At 42.9% G+C, this 21,917-nt stretch overlaps 1 protein-coding gene across 1 annotated transcript in view; it reads left to right on the top strand.

Moving 5' to 3' along the window:
- LOC116331830 overlaps positions 1-21,917 on the top strand; it is a 73,984-nt gene that overhangs the window by 7,207 nt on the left and 44,860 nt on the right. Inside the window, exons 3-28 of the mRNA XM_039613567.1 lie at positions 10,215-10,233; positions 10,335-10,368; positions 12,269-12,391; positions 12,626-12,825; positions 12,909-13,012; positions 14,344-14,456; positions 14,614-14,847; positions 14,972-15,046; positions 15,150-15,388; positions 16,078-16,162; positions 16,296-16,439; positions 16,571-16,773; positions 16,864-16,973; positions 17,068-17,186; positions 17,289-17,465; positions 17,550-17,581; positions 18,215-18,312; positions 18,456-18,478; positions 18,659-18,680; positions 18,783-18,810; positions 18,901-18,979; positions 19,071-19,217; positions 19,352-19,560; positions 21,301-21,401; positions 21,501-21,619; positions 21,720-21,890. Coding sequence (XP_039469501.1) covers positions 10,215-10,233; positions 10,335-10,368; positions 12,269-12,391; positions 12,626-12,825; positions 12,909-13,012; positions 14,344-14,456; positions 14,614-14,847; positions 14,972-15,046; positions 15,150-15,388; positions 16,078-16,162; positions 16,296-16,439; positions 16,571-16,773; positions 16,864-16,973; positions 17,068-17,186; positions 17,289-17,465; positions 17,550-17,581; positions 18,215-18,312; positions 18,456-18,478; positions 18,659-18,680; positions 18,783-18,810; positions 18,901-18,979; positions 19,071-19,217; positions 19,352-19,560; positions 21,301-21,401; positions 21,501-21,619; positions 21,720-21,890 — 3,008 coding nt within the window. The remainder of the gene's footprint in view (positions 1-10,214; positions 10,234-10,334; positions 10,369-12,268; positions 12,392-12,625; positions 12,826-12,908; positions 13,013-14,343; positions 14,457-14,613; positions 14,848-14,971; positions 15,047-15,149; positions 15,389-16,077; positions 16,163-16,295; positions 16,440-16,570; positions 16,774-16,863; positions 16,974-17,067; positions 17,187-17,288; positions 17,466-17,549; positions 17,582-18,214; positions 18,313-18,455; positions 18,479-18,658; positions 18,681-18,782; positions 18,811-18,900; positions 18,980-19,070; positions 19,218-19,351; positions 19,561-21,300; positions 21,402-21,500; positions 21,620-21,719; positions 21,891-21,917) is intronic.

Genomic DNA, 21,917 nt, shown 5'->3' with positions numbered 1-21,917 from the left:
CGCCCTGACCACAGAGCCCAACCTTACATCAGGTGTGTATACAATGGGATATTTTTTTTTTTTTTTTTTTTTTTTTTTTTTTAAAGGGGTTTAAACAATTACAAATGTTCTAAAACCGACCGTTTTACACATGCAGAGCCACGCCAGAGAACCGTATGTGTGGAGAACCAGGGCCGTCCGGAATAACGCACACTACAAGGTAAGCATAGGCATATAAATTAGATAAAAAGAGAGAGAGAGAGATACACGCTTATTCTGTTTGAAAGGGGTACATGTATAAATGTTTTAACACATGTCTATCTTCACAGACTGCAAAACAGCACCCCTCCACATAATGACCAGGACACCATACGATCCCAAACGTTTTTGGAATGTTTAAGGAGTATCGACCTCCCAGAACGACAAAAACCCGGAGCTTCGTGCAACAGTGGAGAGTCAGAACCGATCTTCATCAGCGGCCCTGCAACAACACCGAGTGAGTGGCTGCCTCGTGATTTCTCTGATGTTTTTGAGTATAGTATATCAGATTTCGATCTAGTTCATATACCCACCACCCCAGAATGTGCCAGAAATAACGTTGATTCACACATAGATTTTGAAGAAGACGGCATAACAGACTCTCAAATATCAGCGGCGTATGATGCTTACATGAAGGTTCCAGACGCCCAGCCTGCTGAACAGAGTCATATAGCTTCAAAAAACGATATACTATCTTTGATCGATGCTAAACTCACCCAACACCAACAAGCAGTACAGAGGGATGTGCAAGAAATAGCAGTTAAATTCAACCAGTTTCAACAAGTAGTACAGGTGGGCTTACAAGAAATAGCAGCTAAACTCAATCAACATCAAGAAGCAGCACAGGGCGACTTGCATGAAATAGCTGGTGGTCTAACTAGTACCCAGCAGGCAATAAACAGTACCTGGGGTTTATTAGATCTTATTAGTACCCACTTTTTAAATCGTTGACTTTTAAAATCCACACCATGGACCCACCCCGTAAATTATTCAAACACAATGATGGTACCTCCACTCGAGCTAAATGGTTTGACTTTGAGGGTTATAACCAGTGGGCTGCGCAAATAGTAAACAAATGCCAAGTTTTGCATGCAAGACTTAGTAGCGTAGCAGCATCATCCTCAACCGATACACGTCCTTGTCAGACTGTTCCTACGCCAGCTATTGCTGCTAGGGCTATTGTTGTTAATAATACTGATTGTACACCCACTGTTGCAGGGGCCATTGTTGTTACTGATGCTAACCGTATAACTGGTGCTGCTGCTGATTTTGCGTCTGATGCACAACCTAGCCGCGCCACCTCTGCTGATGCTACTGCAGTTGCTATTGAGCCTGTTACCGCTTCTACTGATACTTCTGCCACACATGAGTGTCCGGGTGCCACTGCTGATGGTGCAACACCACACACCCCCTCAATCATTGCAAATTTCTCACAACCTGATACTGCAGTAATCGACCCCATTGTCCAGTCTGGGTCTGGCAGTCGCTCTCAGCCACACATTAGAGAGATACCTAATTTTAATGCTCGCGAATTGCGTGAGCGCATTGATTTTAGGGGTATAAGTCTCGAACACCCAGAACAAGTGCCTGCGCGAGTACGCGAGTCCTTAAGCAATGTGATAGACAGAGCGGTGGCTGGATCTCAACAGGGCTGTGTTCTAAATGTGGTCCTGCGTGGCCCCTCGCTGGCTTCAGATGTTCAGGCTGTTTTAAACGCTGGTGATCGGTATGATCCGGAGCTGTTTCTCGATCAAATTGCACAAGTTATGCAAAGTAATGATGAATCTATCGGTGATGATGAATTAGAGTTTATTGTCACGGTAGCTCAGAACAGTAGTGGTGGTGGCGGGGCTCGCTTAAGACTGGCGCACATACCTTATGATGAGATTCTCTCAAAGAAAGGTAAACATTTATACACACCAAACAACACACACAACAATTTGTGCTTCTCCCTTTGCATAGCACATTCATTAAACTCAACATCCTCTGAGCTTGAAAAACTTGCTACAGCTAAACAGATGCATGCTGAAGTAGGTCTATGTGACACACAGCAAGTATCATTCTCTGATGTCAGCAAATTTGAGAAGCAGTTCAACATTAAGATTGTAATCTATTACCACACAGAAGGGCGTAAACGCCTGGAATGTTTTTTCACACATGAAGAGCCAAACACAAACACGTTGATGATGTATCTCCATAATCAACATTACCACCTGATTTTAAACCCGCCCGCTTTTTTTGGGGCGTCCTACGTGTGTAATTTCTGTTACAGTACATATAATACACCATTACACCACAGCTGTAAACATAGATGTAACACTTGTTATACACTCTGTCAACACCACAGGGGTCCCACAGTGAAATGCAGTGACTGTAACCGCATCTGCAAGTCACAACACTGTTACCAGCAGCACAAATTACCTGAATTAAAACACAACATGATCCCCTGTGATAATATGAAACATTGCATGCACTGCGGCAACACATATAGAAATCAAGAAATCGCCACACAAGTATGTGCGCAGCCTAGATCGAGCACTGCCACGAACCTAAATTAGCAGGAGACTCCGACCATCAGTGTTTCATACAGCCTGTTGAAAAACAGAAGCCTAGCGATAAATACATTTTATATGATTTTGAGACGAGGTACCACAATGGTAAACACGAGGCTAACTTTGTGTGTGCGTCTGATCTGAAGGGCAATAAGTTCACATTTAATACATTAAAGTGTGTGGGCGCTTGTGCAGCATTACAGGCGCATGAGGTTTCGTGGGTACACTTTCATAGCACACAATGCATCTGGGTTTGATAATTACATACTCCTGGAGTACTTTGTCAGACAGAGCATAACACCTAGTGTCATAATGAACGGCAGCCGTGTGATTTTGATGCATGACCGGGACTATGACCAGCGGTGGATTGATTCGTTCAGCTTTTTGCCCATGGGCCTTGCCAAAATACCCTCTGCTTTAGGTTTTCAAGACCTGCAGAAGGGTCATTTCCCACAGGTTTAATCTGAGGATAATGAGCATTATGTGAGCCCGTGCCCAGACCCCTCCTTCTACGACTATGAGCACATGTCTGAAAGCGATAAGGTGCGATTCATGGAATGGTACCAGGTTGCCTCACAGAATCCCTTTGATTTTCAGGCTGAACTCAGGCGTTACTGTGTTAACGATGTTGATGTCCTGCGTAAAGCATGCATCGTATATCGTGACACGCTACTGGGTTGTACACAAGTTGATCCATTCACGTATACCACCTTGGCTGCATTTAGTATGGGTGTGTATAAAACGCTGTTTCTGCCTAGAGACACGCTCGCTCTCACGTATGATGGGGCATCGTTGAGCAGAATAAGGCGTTTTCTAACGTCTCTGTCGAATAGCTTCAATGTCCCACACCACCAACACAGTGGTAAAACATGCTCTCAGAGGAGGCGAACAGAGGGTTGGGCCGTATTTTGTGGACGGTTTTGACCCCACAAGTAATACAGCTTATGAATTTGCAGGATGTTTTCACCACGGCTGTGTTAAATGCTACCCCGAGAGTGAAGTTAATCCTGTTAGCAAAGCATCCTATGGACTGCTGCATCGCATGTTTTGTGACAAAGTGGATGCACTGAGATCACAACACAGTTTGAGTGTAATAGTGATGTGGGAATGTGAATGGGCTGCCTTGAAGCAGACAGACCCCGCAGTTGTGGCTTTCATGCACACATACAGAAAGCCAGAACGCCTGAATCCCCGAGACGCCCTTTTTGGCGGTCGCACAAATGCTCTAAAGCTGTACCACAAGACTGCATGTGATGAAAAAATATTTTACTATGACTTCACCAGTCTGTATCCCACAGTGCAGTCTAAAAAAGACTATCCTGTAGGACACCCTCAAGTCATTTACACCAACTTTGACAAGCTAGAAAATTATTTCGGCTTTGTTAAATGCACAGTGCTCCCACCTAGGGGTCTTTTCACCCGTCCTACCCTACAGGTGCCACGGCAAACTGATGTTTCCACTCTGCAGCATGTGCTGAAGACCAGAACCAGCACACTGCATGCGGGCTGTGACAGCGACAGGTGTTGAAAGGCACTTGGGTCTCATTTGAGCTTGAAAAAGCTGTTGAGAAGGGATACAGGGTTCTTTCTATTGATGAGGTGTGGCATTTCCCCAATAAGACCGACACATTGTTTAAAGACTATGTGAAAGCCTTTCTAAAACTAAAACAGGAGGCCTCGGGGTATCCAGAACATGTGAAAACACATGAGGAACAGCAGAAGTACATAGAGCAGTACTATGAGAAGGAGGGTATAATGCTAGACCCATCCAAGATTTGTGTAAATAAAGCTGTTCGTAACTGTAACAAGCTGTTGCTAAACTCGTTGTGGGGTTAGGTTTCAGCATGAGGTCAAACATGGCGTCATCTGAGCTCATGCTGAAGCGACCCCATAGCGGGTTTAGCAACAGCTAGTTACGGGCAACTGTTACAAATGAGGATGAATCTAACGTGCTCGCTCGCTATCGTGTCTGCTCTGTTCTGCTGTTCTGCTGTTCCTCATGTTCTGCGACCGAACTCCTGGTTAATTTTTAGAAGAAAACTTTCACATGGTCTTGTCAAACAATGTGAAATGCCATCAGAAAGAACCTGTGTCCTGCTCGGCAGCTTTCAGCTCAAATGAATGTGCCTTCAGCTGCCGCATGTCGCTCGCTGTGCCGCGTGTGTTTCTGATTCGGCTTCACATGCTGCAGAATGAAGCATCGGTTGCCGTGTTTGAGGCAGGACGGTGGGCTGGGTGGCACTGTGCGACTGGCTGAAGCGGTAACCTGGCTGTCAAGACATGATGTTGACGACGAGTGATCTGAGATGGTCTTTGGGCTGCGCTGTGGACTCTGAACTGGTGATCATGGTAAATGTTTTTCATCACATCGATCGTGTTACAACTTGCACACTGGGCGTTTGCGGGCCGCCTCGGGTCTCGGCGTTCTGGCTTTCTGTGCGTGCGTGGCTGGGGCTCTGTCTGCTCAGGCGGCCGTTCACATTCACATCACTGTGCGCTCAGGCTGTGTTGTGATCTCGGTGCATCACTGATCTGCAAACTGTCGCGATGCGGCGATCATGAAGATGCTGCTGGCTGGGATGCTTCGCTCGGTGGCGTGGCTGCGCCGTGTGGCTGTCCTGCATGAACAAACGCTGATGAGGTCAGGCACACGTCTGCTGGGCTGTTCCTCTGAGCATGTTTTCACTGTGTTGCGTGGGTGCGTGGTGAGGGCTTCATTCGTGGGATCGGTTGCTCAGCGTGTTCTGCTCTGCGTGTCCCGTCGGCGGCGTCGTGGGGCGGGCACGGCGTTTTCACGCCGCCATGCGGCCAGGTGCGTGAATGGATCGGCACCGGATCGGCAAGTGTGGTCGCGACTCGCGATGCGTGCTGCGCGGGACATCGGCATCGTTGCTGCAGCCTGTTCGGCAAATGAATCAAATCACCGGCACGGTCTCGTGGCTCGACCATGTCGCCTGCTCGGTGCTCGAGTGGCAGAAGCGCCATTTCTGGTGTGTGGCCTGTGTCGTGAAGTGGAAATGAGCCTGCTGCTGGTGAGCGCAGAGGTGACGGGCCCATGGGCAGGCTGAACAATCAGCACGCTGATCGCTGGTCGGTCATCATCAAAATCACTGCGGCTGTTCGTGCTGTTGAACAGCTGGTGTGCTGACTGTGCGACAGTGCTCCGGGGTATGTGATGTCAGGCAGGCTGCGACGTGGCTGGGCGGGGCGCTGTGCGCTGCTGCTGCTGTGCGTGTGAACTGTGCCCGTTCGGGCGCACGCCTGGATTAGCCTGGTGTTACCCGTGTTCGTCGTCATGTTGTCGCGCAGGCTGTTTTCGGCAGGCTGTGAGCTGCTGCTGATGATCTCTCTGTTGGGTTGGACGTGTCTCGCATCTGCTGCTGCGCTGTGGCGTGCTGGTTCTGTGTGCGCGCGTGTGTCTGTGTTCATGTCACGGGGGATCATGTTGTTAGTCGGTAATTGTGCTGCTGGCTGTGTTGTGACTTGCGGATGCGATTGTGTCACTGACTGAAATGTGTAGTGGCAAATGTTACATGTTACGTCTGTGTACGGCTGTGTGTGCTGTGCTGTGCGTGCTGTGAAACGCCCGCGGTGATTGGTGGTAATGGCGATGTGTGAGCCATCATCAGCGTCGTGTGTTGTCGTGTTGTGGCATTCGGCGTTCTGCTGTGGTGAACGGTGTCGGCTGCTCTCAGAACTGACATCGAAAATGATGCTGCTGTCGCTCGAACTGCTGGCATGCTGTGCTGTGGCAGGCTTCAGCTCGAGATGTTGAGTTTAATGTGTGCTGTGCTGAGGCTGTTGTGTGTGTGTGGTGATGCGTGTTTGCTTTTGAGAGATCTCATCATAGGCTGTGTCGCCAGGTGTGCGCCCGCCACCACCGCTGCTGTTCTGACTGCGTGTTTCAATTCATCATCGCGACGTTCATCGTTACTGCGCCAACGTGCGGTGATCGGCTGTCGGTCGCCGATCGCCAGCGTTCGCGGCCTGAACATCTGGCTGGCGGTCGAAGTGGCCACCATTGGGGCACAGCCTGTCCAATCCGGCCACGCTCAGTCACGACTGCGCGTGGGCGTGCGTTCTGGCAACAAAATCAATCGCGCGCTCGCGACGTGATGGTGTGTGGCTGGCTGGCGGCTGCCAGGCGAACGTGGTCGTCGGGTCGGGCAATGAAGTGAGACCATCATGTGTTGATGTTGCAATCGTTTCCATCGGCGGTGTGACGAAGCCGTCGAACTCGCGCAAAATGGCTGCGGTAACATCGGCGGAAGGTGGCGAACATCGTGCGTCGGGCGCAAAAATCGGCAACGGTTATCGGTGGCATCGGCTGCAATACCTGCGACGGTGGTGTGCAATCGTATTATTAACAGCAATATTGGCGGCAGCTGGCTGGCGGCTGAAGGCGGCGAGGTGGTGCGCTGATGCTGCGCTGCGTCTTGCGTGGCTGGCATTGTTACTGTTCGCGGCCGCAGTCCTCAAACGAAATCATTGCTTCGGTGGGTACCATCGTGTGTTTGAACACGGTCAACGGTGGTTTAAAGTCGCGTTAAAGTGGTGCTGATGTAACCGGGTACTGTTGCCTGCTGGTGGTGGTGAACCGCCAGCTGCTTCATGCGGTGCGCTGTGTGCTGATGGAGCTGCTGTTCTGTGGCCTGCTGGTGAACTGGTTGAGTTGCTGGCTGTGCTCTGCTGGTGATGGTTGTGGGTTGCATCGATCAATCATAATCGTTTTTACGAAGCTATTCTGTTCTCAGCAGGCTGGAACGCTCTGGAACTGTCATGCGCCGCTGACGCGCCGATGTTGAGGTCGTCTTCAAAATGTGTGGTCAGCGTTGTGGCACATTCGAGGGTGGTGGTGGGACAGATTTGAAATCTGATGCTGCTCAAAAACATCGGAAAATCGGAACGGCTCACTTTATGGGTTGCGCCGCGGCGATTCTGATCTGGTTTGGCTGGGCAGCTCGGGGCTCATGTTCGATTCTGAAGATCGATACTCGGCGTTCAACGTTGAGGCGTGCTGTGTCACGGTCCTGGTGGTGCTGGTTTGCTGTATGCTGTGCTGGTCTGATGTGCTGTGTTGCTTTCAAGCTGGCTGACTGTCGGCTGTCTCTTTGTCTAATTCAAAAACTGCCTGCAGTGGTGCGTGCTCGGGAACTGGTTCTGATATGCGGTTTCAGGCGTGTTCAAACAAAAGCGTTTGGTGAACATGTTTTGTTATGTTTAAACCTTTAAAAAAAAAACTCGTTGCCCAGTGTGATGTGCGTATGAACCTGATCATGGCGGGCGTCGGCGTGTGAGATCGAACTGTTCCTGGAACAAATCAATCAAATATCGTGATGTACATGTTTAAAACAATGGGCTTTAAAATGGTGCATCATCGAAAATCGTTACGTGATGTGAAGAACAGCGAACCTCAGCTGCTGGCGCCGTTCGAAAGAGGTCCTGTGCGTGTTCTCGTTTTGAGCTGCCCGGCTTTGTTTCAAAAAAAAGTTTCAATCTTCTGTTGACATAACTGGTTTCAAAATACTACAATAATGGGTTTGTTTGCACGACGTCCTGATGAAACTTGTCATGAAAATCACCAAAATGGTGTGATTTCGATGGGATGGGCTCGGTTGGCGATGGTGTGCTTTGCGGCCTGGTGATGGTGACTCAAACTGATGCTAAGATCGTTCTGTTCGCTGTAAATGGGTGGCGATGGTTTTCTAAAGGGCTATGGTTGCAACTGGCGCATCGGTTGTGTTAAAACGCTGAATGCTGTGACCTCTTAGGTCAACAATGAAATCGATGAGCGATCTGTTCAGGCATCAATGAAGGCATGTCGCGTCAAACTGTCGTTAAGGTGGTGGGACTGTTAAATGTGATGAGGGTCTGCGGTGGACTGACATCGCGGCGTCATTCATGTACTACATGAATTCCCATTTGTGCCTGTGTTCCGCTAGAATGCTTTAATACAAACGCGTGCGAATGGCACCGCATGACTGGCAGTCTGTGATAAAATGGCGGGCTGAAATCTGATGGCATAAACCAGTCGATGCGTTTTGACTAGGCGTCAGCGGCTGGTCTTGAAAGTCGTTTTAAAAAAGGGCTTGAACGTTGTTAAGCCATCGTTTTAAGCCATCGAGCATGATTGTAGATGCCGTGAAGGTGAGTCCATCTCACCTGCAGCGGCATCGCAGACCTCGACCCACCACAATTATAAAGCATTTTTTAAATTTAATTATAAATAAATTATTTCTCCTAATTATGTCCTGGGTTTTAACTATTTAATAATAAAAAAGGAAACATCACAAAAAACACTTAAGGTCATGAAAATTAATTGCGATTTAGCAATTCAATGACGCATCCACCTTATTTATTGAAAAGTATCGGTATCGGTATTGGTATCACCGATACTGGCCTGTATTTACTTGGTATCGGATCGATACCAAAATATGCAGTATCGCACACCACTAACGCAAATCAGAAGGCTAGACCGTCCCGACCTTCTGAGGACCCGGCCCATGTAGACCACAAAGGCCGGGTCCTCAGGTGGATGCAGCCCATGAATTTGGACATGACTACAGTCGCAGAGAGAGAGAGCGTCACCTGTAACCATGGGAACATAACGCTGTCGCCTGGAACAACAGAACATAGCTGTCAAACCCCAAACAGCCCTGAGCCGCTACAATACTATAATCTAAAATTAACGTATTAATATTTATAAGATAAGATCATCTTTTCTTTTTTTAAAAATCCCACTCATGTTCAAGTGGCTCATGAACTTCTTGTAACTGTCAACTTGATAGCAGTATTTATTTAAGCCATGAATAATGAGAATGAGTCAAAATGGTGCAACAACAGTGCGGTTCATGGGTGTGTTTAGGTAGTTTCTAGACAACAATAAAAGGCTTAAGCAGATAAATAAGATGAACAATAGGTTATTTCTTAGAATCAATTCTTTCCACTAGCTTTACTGAAAATGTTTTTTATCCTTTCACTGTTTATATTTTATGCTTTGTATGGTGGCCTTGGGCTTTAGAAAGGTGTCCATCAAATGTATTATTATTGTTATTGTTATTACAAAACCAGAAACATTTTGCCCAAATATTATTTCAGCAGCACGATTTTAAAGCTACATGTACCTTCTTGCTCATTTTGTGACGTACCAAATGCTTCTTCTCCCTTATATGATGCCAGTATTGTTGACAGTTTCAACACTTGTCTGTAACCAGTTTCTTAGAATAGAATAGGAGCTTCTTTTTAGCATCAGCATTTTAATAACATACACTCTTACGAGAGAAAAAAAAAAAAGCATTTTACTATTAAAAATATGCAAATCCGGGTGGTTTTTGATGCCCTTCTACAACTTTATTAAACAACAAGCTGGGACTTTGTGACTGAGAGGTGTGGATTGTATACTTCTGAAAAATTCAAACCATATCATTCATACTTAATCATGTCACTAATTAGCCCCACGCAACCTTTAAATCAGCAATTTAAAAAACAAGAAAAGAGTTTAAACATTTGGTATGCTATTTCCTGGCTAATTTTGCATTAAAAATAGGACTTAAATAATTTCCAAACTCTGCTGTTTAAACAAGTTTTGGGGAAATGCATTAGTAGGATTCAGCTCTAACATGCAACTCTGTCGTATCCCAACAGCAGGATCCAGTGCAGAGAGGTAAGATCAGGAGACATAATATTTACACTTGTAAATTTTACACTCTTCTAAATGCAATAACATATATAATCCTTCTCTTCTTTAATTGGTGGATCTTGCAGTAATGGAGTATGCACAAAAGATGCCTGCACACAGGTTAGTGTAACTGTAGCACAACACAACACAAAGCTACAAGTACAAAGGTCATATTGTTATTGCTGTCTATTCTTTTAAAACGTTTTTTTCATGCAACATATGTTAAGCTGACTTTGAATATACGCAAACAGTCAGTATGGCTAGGATATTATTTTGTTAGCGTGGTTCTGAGATCACAGGTACCATCATGAGATTCCTGTTACGACTACAGTTGTCAAACTGCCCAAATCACATACCAAAAAGATCAAGATCAGCTCATGACCTGTTCACATCGGTGATTAGGCACATTTTTCACTGAGCCTGATAAAATACAATTGAAGAGTGACTGTGAAAACATTTGGGAGTGCACAGGTGTGACTAAACATGTCGAACAATAGATTTCCCAGTATTTGATGCGAGTATGGCGAAATGCTTTATCACGTTAAGAAGTTTGTCAAAGGTTTTATTCATTTTTTCCTCATGTTGCCATTTCAGAAAACGTGATATAGCTTTTTTTTATCAGGAAGTGGCAAAGGGAGTTTTTCCTTCCCGCTGTCGCCAAGCTGTTGCTCATCAGGGCTTGTCTGATTGTTGCGGTTTTGTCATTGTGATTTGGTGTTATAAACTGAATTGAACTGAAAGTTAAAGAGGCTTGAAAAAAATCTTAAAGACCTTTGAGCTGATATTTTACCTTGAATTAGTCATAATTGATACCGCTAACTGTGAATTCCTAATAATATTTAGAATAATATTTATTATAAACTTCCTTTCTATAGCACCTTTTTTTAAAACCAGAGTTACAAATTGAATCCCAAAATTTGTCAAAAAATATCAATCCATTCTCTCATGCTTTAAAGTCTGACAAGCAAAATGCAAAGCTAAATACATAATTCATATATTATTTATATATGTGGTTGTAAGAGGATACTGGAGTTTAAGCAGTAGAAACGCTGAGTAGGTCTTGTAACAAAACCAGACTGATTTTTATGCGGTAATAGATTATGTTTCATGGCAAATATTTTCAATAATTAGATTTTTCTTTTTTTTCTGTGTTATCTGTGAATACACTTTATTTCTAAATTAAATCACTTCTACTTTAATAACTTTTATTTTGTGACATATCCTGTTTTAAGAGCATTAAGCAAATGTTGTAAAAATATTAATTTAGCTAGCTAGCAGCTAAACTAACTACACTTACCTTATTATAAGAACAGGAGACTGTTTAGAAATTAATTCAAGTGGCATAAATCTCACAGCATAGCATAATACTGTGCTGATTTGTAGTGTCAGTCCAAAGCTCGCTAACATATGCATCTGAACAAAATATGTCCTAGCTAACTGGAAACAAAGTGCTGGATTTTTATATATGTATATGTATATGTATACAACAACAATCAGCATAGATTCTGCATACTCCAGATTTTCTCAAAAGGCTGATTTTTACCCCTAAATCAGATATGCTTGCCATAAAAGAGGCATCATCTGTGGTGTGAACCTGTTGTTAAAACTAAAAGACAACAGTAACTTCAGGACTTCTGACATAGTCACATTTAAGAACAAGCTCTTTATATATCTTGATATAATAATTCAGATCATTTTTATTATCTTATTTTATCAGTGCTGTATAAAACAGTTACTTCACATAATAAGGCCTTCAGTGTGGTGCTGTGGTGTTTTAAACAATGATGTTTTTATTGTTATTCTTTATGCTGCTGCCATAATACAGCAATTTCCTTTGCGGGATCAGTAAAGTATTCATATGTACAACTATATGAGAGGAATTATTAATCATGCAACCAGGCAGTCAATGTAATGAATCACAATCAGACAATCAGGCATAATTAATATCATTGCTTTTGCTTTAAATTTTTTTTTTTTGGTTTCCATCTTACTAATTTTTCCACTTGTCATAAATTCCAAGGGCCCAGATGCCACCTCGAACTTCTTACAGTGTGTGGGCCTGCCTCCAACAGACACGGGGGCAGATGAAATGCGAAAGCTGAAAGGAATTCTTGAAGCCGCAATGGATGTGTACACGTTTATGGTATGACTTCAACAAGCATTCAGCAGAAGAACAGATGTTACAAATTCCATTATGACAAGTCAGGGATGGAATAAATTTGTTTTTTGTATTTTGCCATGTCACAACACTGACATTATTTGTTGGTCACTAACTTATAAATCCTGTTAACAATAGGTTATATGTAACCAGGTGAATGCTGATTAGCTTTTTGGTGAAACATGTGAGTATAAAGCCTCTCCATCACTGTTGCCACAGAAGTCAAGCATGGCAAGCGGACCAATTTTGAGCGTGGAGGGCGCTCTGGAATTAGACTTGGCAGCAGACCCTCTACAGAATCAAGATCTGGTCAAGATGTGGATGGAGGTCAACATGAAACCGCTGCTGAAATCCATCACCAAGCAGTTCTTGTCCTGTCTCAGCACCAGGAACTTCAGCTGCTCCACCTACCAGACTGTGTATGTCTCTTACTGTCCTCGTCTTTATTTCTGTAATTTTTGGATTTTAATATAATAACCCAACATCCCAACTCTCCTCGCAGAGTGGAGGAGCTCAGTCAACACTATTCTGAGATGGATCCAGTCAGGCAAAAGTGGATCTACACATTCTTTATGTACCCGTTCCTGTCTTCAGCAACAGTTGATGGTAACGTGTCTAATACCAATAACTTTTTCTTCCTATAAACTAGACTTTACTTTCAGTACAAAATCTCCACTTATGTCACACAGTATTCTGAGGTTAGCATTTAATCACTCTTTGCCAGTTAAGGTCAAAACTAGAAACAGTTTCACGTTCATATTCCAGCTAAGCCTTAATTTATCATAACTGCTGCTATAGGCCTAAGCTCTGCATTGTGCATGTGTTATCAAAATTGTACTTACACAGGTTATCAAAGCGTTATCTAATAGCTGTTAAAGTACTGCAAACAGATTTGGAAATGACCGTGTGCCGTGAAATGTATCTGTATCGCCTTTCAGACACTCACACCGTGGCCCTTTACATGAAAGTTACAATGCCAGTCTTTGTAGATCAAACATGTTAACATTTACTTAATATTTACATATTTTCAACTCAAAGACATGCAATGGTATTTCCTGCAGCCTTTTTCTAGAAGTGTCTCCCATTATTATGTAACACTCAACTCTCTCACAAGCAACAAAGTTGCTTTTTGCTTGTACTGGCATGGAGACAGCACATCACACTGTCACATAGACTAAAAGTGTATTAGCTAAGTATCTAATCATTTACTGAGGTTTGCTAAAGGGTGTGTTCAAAACAACAAATAAATAGGTTTTTTCAAAAGTTTTGAATGTATCTGTGAACCAAATTAGCAGCTGTTACTAACTGAAGGTGCCAACAATGTTATAAATGACATGCATGCAAAAAGCCTGTTTGCATAACAACGTCCAAATAAGCCTCTTGCAACAACTTGTGTTACTTTCTTGAGGTCTTTATTTGCTGGGTTTTGAGGTGTTATACAACATTTGTAGACAGAAAAGACAAATAGAAATAGCTTTTAAAGTGTTTAAAGGCTTTAACAAAAAAAAGGAGGCACCAAACTCACTAGATTTGGAGCAGTCACACACACACAAAAATACCCAGACAGGGAACACTCAGCAGGGAATGGGGTGGGGATTGCATTCTTCTGTGATAAAGAGGAAAATCATTGTCCAGAAGTTAAACAACAGAGGACAGGGTCAAAGTGCAGGTAGGACTAATAATGGGATTTGTTCTATAATTAAGTTAATTAGGGCTTTAAAAATGGATAAAATCAAATTTAAAAGAAGAAACAATGTTCTCATGTTAGACAATAAAGCATCAGAACCAATCAAGTGTTCATGTTTATTTTTGACAATCTGCATTTGTCTGCAGACAGACTGAAATTCATTAATTCACAATTAAAGCTTCAGTTTGTTCAAATGTTGGCGCTAACTGCTAGTATGTACACAGTCGGTCAATGTGTGATCTCTGTGCAGGCTGTGTGAGGCCAGATGAGAGCAGTGCAGAATGGCTGATGAAGAACTTCGGTGCCTTCAGTGTCATGGCCCGCTTGAAGGACTTTTCAGAGCTCAATGTGGTCTTCAATGGAGTGAGTTAAACTGAGCCTTATTTAAGATTTTATTAATTTTATACGGCTGTTTTTATGGTGATCTGGACACTACAGAGAACTCCACCACAACAAATATCACTGCTCCACACTTCTTCCTGTTCTTCTTCTCTTACTGCTTTTTTTTCTTCATTCACAGCTGGAGGTTCTTAACTTGTTGTCTCCAGCACAAAAGGCCGAGCTGCTCATGAGCCCTTATGTTGCCAGTTTAGACAATGGCACATTAGCTCTGGTCTTCCACAGTCTGCTAACAGGGGAATCTGGCCCATCACCCACTGATGGCCCTGGATGGGGTCCCAACTGGACAACCCCTGGGTACCCACCCTCCTATCCAGTACAGCTGTCACATAACCATCAGCCAGGCCTCCAACAGGTACAGTAACAGGATGTGCATCCACCTGCAAAAATAAGTGAACATGTTTTCATCTCTAGAAAAAATATTCATAAAAAATTTAATTCAGTGAAATCTAACAACCTCTGCTTCATTGCACATCCAGGTCGTAAATGGATTCATGTCAGCCTTCAAACCCATCGGGAGCTTTGTTCATAATTTTGTGTCCTTCACACGTGAGGTACACAAACACAAACACGCACACTCATGTGTTCCCACTCTCTAAGCTGTCTAAATAGCTCTACAGCTAGTTAGAAAAAATGACCCCTGACCTGTTTTTCCAGAGAGATCCGTCAAATATAAGAAGCACCACTTTGACCCAGTTCCTGCTCAACTGGACTCTGTCTGAGCTGGCTGGCAAATACCAGCCAAGCGCACCTGTGGTCCCAGAGGGACCTCAGTTTGATGTGACAAATGTGGCAGACTGGTATCATTACGTTGTTAAGCCGCTGTTACGGAGGTTTTTGCCCGATGAAGAACTCCTGATGCATGAAAACATCACGCTCGCTTTCCATGAAGTGTTGTAAGTCAGGCATTCCTCATTTACATTAATGGTTTCCATTGAAAATAGGACAACACAGACAAAGGTTAAAAATAGTACAAACAATAAATGAACAATGCATCAGTGATGTAGACACATCAGCAGCTCTAAAGCTCTATCCAGCAACGCTCTGTTAAGCTTGTTTTAGCTTGTTTTTTGGTTTGCTATGCTGTGTAGTGACACCATTCTCTTTGCTGTGCTTTTAAAAGCTCAATTTCTTCTTACCGATTAGTGCAGACTGAAATTAAGCTAAGAGTGGAGAAAATGGTATTGGAAAGCCAGTCTGCAACTAAAACAAATCTTTAAATAAATACCACAGTAATTAGAGGCCTTAAGACCATTTAGGAATGATTTTTTTTTCTAATTAAGTAATTATCTGGTTTCAAAATGTGAGAAAAAAATATATATATAAGAGCATCTCATAGTCACTCAAGGTCAGAAGAAATTCACTAAGTCAATGTTACAATTTGCAGTTTTACGTTGTACGTTCCTTGTAGAACTTGGGTTTCGTACTTGTCACTCTTTGAGGAACTTTTATCAATTTCACATGTGCTAGAACGCCTTTTAAAATGTGTCTGTTTGCCAGCATGGTCAGTGTGAACGTTACTTAGGTGTAAGATGATGCATCACTATGTCTTTTGTGTTCAAGCGTGTTCTTTACTTTTGTGCAGCCGTCTGGACAACGGTATGGACAATATGACGGTGAATGAAATCCAGGATGTCTGTAGCATCACCCTCGATAAGAGCCCTTGCGGGGTGAGGTTTTATTTACCTATGATTATTGACACATGTTTTAAATTCTTCACTTAAATTCCTGACATATAAAAAAAATTTGCAATGTCAAAAGTTTCTAACTTCTGTGCCGATGATTTTCTTTCCGTGCCGTCAGCTGACCGATGCGGTGGCAAACGTGGCTCATGTCTTGCACTGCGCTGCTCGTAACAACCTGACCATGACAGAAGCCGTCGTCTTGAAGCTGGTTCTAGAGCTGACTCAACGTCTGAACTTGCTGATCAAGGAGCTCTCCACAGCAGTGAGTACTGTCTAACAGCTCCACGGTGACTTATAGCTTCACAACATTGCTTTCATAGCCAGGCTTGTGTTTTCACCACACACATTGCAGCTTCAGCAAATCAATGCTTCCTCGTTCTTCATCCCCTGTAGAACTTCACGCAGTTGGAATCCGAGTTTAAGCAGATCTTCAGCGAGTCAAACTCCGCAACTCTGACCCAGGAGCACCTGACGGACCCAGCCTTCATCCAGCTCTGGTTCAAGGTCAAGCTGCTGCCCCTCCTGCCCAACGTACAGCCAGAGCTCCTCTCCTGCCTCAGCACCAAGAACTTCTCCTGCCCCGTTTACCAAACCCTGTAAGTCAACCGTCTTCATTTCCCTTTCGTTTAACCGGAACGTGGTTTGGTGCAGTCGTTCTCATTTTGTCTTTGCCCTGCTGTGTGCAGTGTGGTGGCACTCAGTGAACGAATGAACTTTTTGGATGCTGATCCGATGTACAGCAGCAACATCTACGAGTACTTCATCTACCCCTTCCTGCTAAATCACAACACCTCGGGTAAGAAGAGGACACAGACAACACATATTAACGCACAGATACTACAAAACCAGTTCTTATGGCATTTATGTTAATGTTTGTACAAATGCTTCAGACCCCCAGTGTGTCTCTGCAGCTAATAACAGCGCAGAATGGCTGCAACTCAACTTTGGTTTCTTCTCAAGCTTTGCCTCTATCATTGACTTCTACATACTCAACCCTTATTTCTCTGGAGTAAGTTTGCAAAACACAGATGTGCTCAAACAGACTTAACAGAAGCAGAAATTTGACTATATAGTAATTGTTCTCTCCTCTTCTGCTTTGTGTCCCGCTCAGCTGGAGGCTCTTGACCTCCTGACTCCAAATCAGACGGTAGAGTTGCTGCTCTTGACTCTCCCAACTCCACCAGAGAAAGACGTTGTCATCAGTCAAGTGTTTAACTTCCTGACGGAGTCACCTGCAGCCAGGAAGTACCCAGAGGTCCTCAGCGCTTTGGTCAGGCTCGCTGGAAAGGTAATAGCTTTGGCTGAGATGTGTAGGTGTTGAGCATGCTTTAGCCTTCCTCAAATATTAATCATAAAATATGCAATTTTTCAGATCAATCCTTCCTGCGACATCTACAAACAAATGTGAGTACCTTCAAATGGTTTTCTGACACAATATGACTCATGATTCTTTCCAAACTGTTTTGTTCTTTGTATGAATCAGGAAAACTCTCTCACAGCAGACCATGTTCAAGCTAAGGCTTCACTGCAATGCATTAATGGCTAAAGCTGAACCATTGCTATTGCTATTACTAAATTCACCCTGAGAAAAACAGAAAGAGAAAGAAATTAGATTACACTATAAATCACGGCATTAATATAGCTTATTAACTGGATTAATACAGGATAATGTAGAAAAATTAATTACATCACAGGCAGTCATTTTTAATGCAGATTTAATTTCAGCTTTCAATAGTGAACATCACAAAAACAGAGGAAAAAAAACGGCAGCCAACTTTACAAGGTGACCCAGTTAGTTAGCACCTTGCAATTTACCTCATAACTTTATAAGACGTTTGTAATGTAAACAGGTGAAAACAAACACCAAAGTTAAAAAAAACACACACACACAACCAATTATGCATTTTTGGGGCACATTTTATAAACATTTCTTTGTGTTGTAGGCAGACAGCTGAAGGTCTGATTGGCTCTGTTGGTAGCTCTCTATATACTCTTTATTTACATATGTTTTTTGTTTTGTGTTCTTGTGTATTCCAGCTTCACACAGCTCTATACAGCCATACCATCTCTGCCTCCAGAAATGGAACCAGTCACCTGGGCCACTATAGAAGCCCTGATAAACATTGCACCTGTCGGTACGTTTCACTGCCTCACAAACACAAAGTCAAAACAACTGGGTACACAACGTAATGGCTTAAGCTAGTCCATATAACTAGATCTACACCTGTGCTTTTGCTTTTTGCTGATTGAATATTATTTATTTTTTGGATTTGGACAGAGTGCGTGCCGGCGAACCTCAAGGTGAGATTTTTTTTTTTCTATTCAGTTTAATTTGAATTTAAATCCCAGCAAATCATAACAACGGTTGTCTTTTTCTGCTCATCTCATATCTTAATTTGGATGCTTTTAAGCTGTGATTGTCACAACGTGGTGAATAATATTTCAATCATTGTTTTAATTTGTTAATCCCGTCATTTACAGTGCCTGGTAATCCCGCTCAATGGTAAGACTGTTTTTCGACTGCTGCCAGCATAAACACTTTTCTTAATACATTCTGTTTGTATGATTTCTTTCTGAAAAAAAAATCTTTTCTGTTTTTTGACAGAAACTCACAGCTGTGCAGGAGTCAACAGGTAACCCTTCGTATAGGATTTACATAGTAAGTAATGCTATTGCAGTTGTTGTTATTCTGACATGTATTTCCTGTCTTGTGTGACCCACAGCTCTGATCTGCTGTCTTACTTGGACACCTTTAATCAAGTTTCCTGCAACTTCCCCTTGGAGGAATATGCCTGTGCACAGGTAATGATTTACTCTAACAGAGCCGGTGAGGACTCATTACTGTTTATTGCAGAGAATAACTACATCTCCTCTGTCTCTTTCACACATCCAGCTGGACAACTTCACAGCCAATCACCTGGCGTCTCTTCTGATGTGTAATCTTCCTGGGAACAGCGCTCACTCCAAAACTCTGTGGAAAATCCTGCTCACGAAAGTCTCCGGCGTTTTAAACCCAGCCCTGGACATCCTGGCTAACATGGTTAATGACTTTGATAAGCTTTAACAAACAAATAAGGATTCATGAAATGAATCATTCAAACACTGAGTTACAAGAAATGTGACTATGGGAAAAGTTAATCTGCCTTCAAAATAACTCAATGATCTCTTGTTTAGCCGATGCCCGTGATTCCATCAGCGTCACAGGTTTTGGATGTGATCGGAGAGATCAGAGTGTTGCTGCTGACAGATGAGCAGCTGCAGAACAGCGAAGTTATCAACTTGTGGTTCTCAGACCGCCTGAGGAGCTTCTTGCCGTACGCATCGGGAATGTTTCTGCGCTGTCTGAGCAGCACAAACCTGACCTGTCAGTCATACCAGGAAATGTGAGTATTTGTCAGAATTGCTGCTGAACCAGCCCAACAGCATGCATCCAGTGTGGTTGACAGTTCACGTTTCAATTTCCAAGATTTATCTGTGAAGATGAACCCTTCAGAGGATTTCTGCAATTAATATTTCTAAATTTGATCTGATCTTCATACAAGTCTAAAATATGTAATGTTGCATCCACTAACAAACCACTGTCAGGGAATAGAGTATGGAGTTGTTAATGAAGCACACTAAGGCAGGCAGAGTAAAAGTGAAAACATTTTTTTTTTTTCCGCTGAATGACCTCGGCCCTATTCCAGGAAGCAGGTTTGCATAACAACTCTGTGTTTATTAACCGTGAGATGAGAGAAACTCTGGGTTTTCTGTTGCAGAAAGAAAGTTATGCTCAACTCTGATTTTCTCTCCTCCACTCCTGCTGCACCTCAGCCAGCTGAATGACACTCATTTTCATTTCCTGTTTCATAAAATCTATATCACAGGGCATGGCAGAGAGAATTAATCTGCGAAAGTTCACAGTTTTACTTACAATGAAATCCCAGTTAGCTGTTAGTTTGCTATTTTTCATATTTAAGATGAGTAATTACATAAGAAATCAGTGTGAAATGTAAGGAAGCGCCAACAATGACAACATGGAATAATGTCAAAGTTGAGACCTTGAAGATTATGTGAATCATTGATTGAAGACGAGGCTGAAAAGACTCTAAATGGGATATATTACAATTACTATATAGACAATATCTAAAATTCCAGACAAAAATATGATGCACAGTCAAGGAGTTTTTGGAAAGCTACATTTCAATGACCTAAAAAGCCAGTTAGATGTGGCCAAAACCCATCAGAAAAGATGTGGTTAATAAAAAACCCATGCAGGTATGGACATGAAGGAAAGCTGATGGGAGTGAGATGAAAACAGTCTGGAAAATCAGAAACAAGTCAGCTGGCACATGGCATGAAAGAAAACCAACCTTCGCAGTAACAACAAGAACCAAAGGACAAGTAGGACAGGAAGTGTAGAAAGCACGCAGACGAGACTAAATCAAGAGTCGAAATACAACAATATAGTAAAAACTGAAATATATTAAACAGAAAGCCAAAAAACTCAAGCACAAAAATTAAAAACTTCAACAGCACCAAAGCAGCAACAAAATCCAAACAGCATCAAAATACAGCATAAAAAATGAACAAGTAAATGAATAAATTCCAAGAATCAAAAGCAACACTAAACACAGGAGCAAAGACATAGAGCGCAGCTCAAGTTTACACAACACTCACACACACAGACAACGACCACAGATGAGATAAAAGTTAAGCTTTTTTGGCAAAACCCCACAAATTTACGCAACAACAAAAAACAAACAAACAACAAAACCTCATCATGACTATGAAGCACGGTGGAGGGAGCATCATGGATTACGGCTCACTCAGGCTCTCCAGTCATGAATGGGACAATGAATTCAACAGTGAAACTATCAGGGCCTGAAGCTGAGAGGCTGAGTAAGTCTAAGCACAAAAAATAATCTCTAGAAACTGTTAAAAAAAAATCCCAGCCTGCGCCACTCGTGGTTACTCTGTGTTCAGCTCACTGTAACTGTTGGTTAAGTCAAAAATCCTCCAAAGGGTTCTCTGTTATTTCCACGCAGTACAAATATAAATTTGTTTTTTCAATTACAAATTGTTATTGGTTAGTTAGTTCTCTTCTTTTTTTCTTTTTTTTTTGCCCATGATTTCATTTTCAGACTGCAGACGTTTATCGGCCAGTTTAACCAGATGACCTCAAACCAGCAGCAGTTGGTCTTGCAGGATTTCATACTGCAGTTCCTGACGCAGCCACGCTCAGGTACGCACATGCTTCGTATTTCCATTCAACAGCTAAAAAAATTAATAAATACATTTCAATCGTTTACAGATATTTCTCCTTTTTTAAAACTTGCTCTAGATTCCAGCTGTGTGTCTACCTCCAACAGCACTGCAGTGTGGATACAGCAGAATTTGGGTCCATTTTCAGCACTTTTGTCCCTCACTCAGCTGATCCATCTCAACCCACAATTCAACCCTGTGAGATGGGACTTCGGTTAATGACGAGATTAAAAAATACAAACAAACAAAGCTGTGAACTAATAGAAATAACTCTCAATTGTTCCTTATTTCCTATTAGATTGAAGTCCTGACACTCCTGACTGCACAACAGAGCGCAGAGCTGCTGTCGCTTCCAAATCTGCCGGACAAAGCCGTCATTATCAACGCGCTCTTTGATTACCTGACCGTGTCTGCTGAGCAGAATAAATTCACAGAGTTCCTGACCAACCTTACCGTGTTCATTCACCCGGTAAAAAGAGCAACTGCCTTCCTGTTA

This window comes from Oreochromis aureus, linkage group 6, assembly GCF_013358895.1.
Source record: "Oreochromis aureus strain Israel breed Guangdong linkage group 6, ZZ_aureus, whole genome shotgun sequence".
Classification (NCBI taxonomy): Eukaryota; Metazoa; Chordata; class Actinopteri; order Cichliformes; family Cichlidae; genus Oreochromis; species Oreochromis aureus.
Note: the sequence above shows the minus strand (reverse complement) of the source record. Positions and strands in the feature narration are given on the sequence as shown.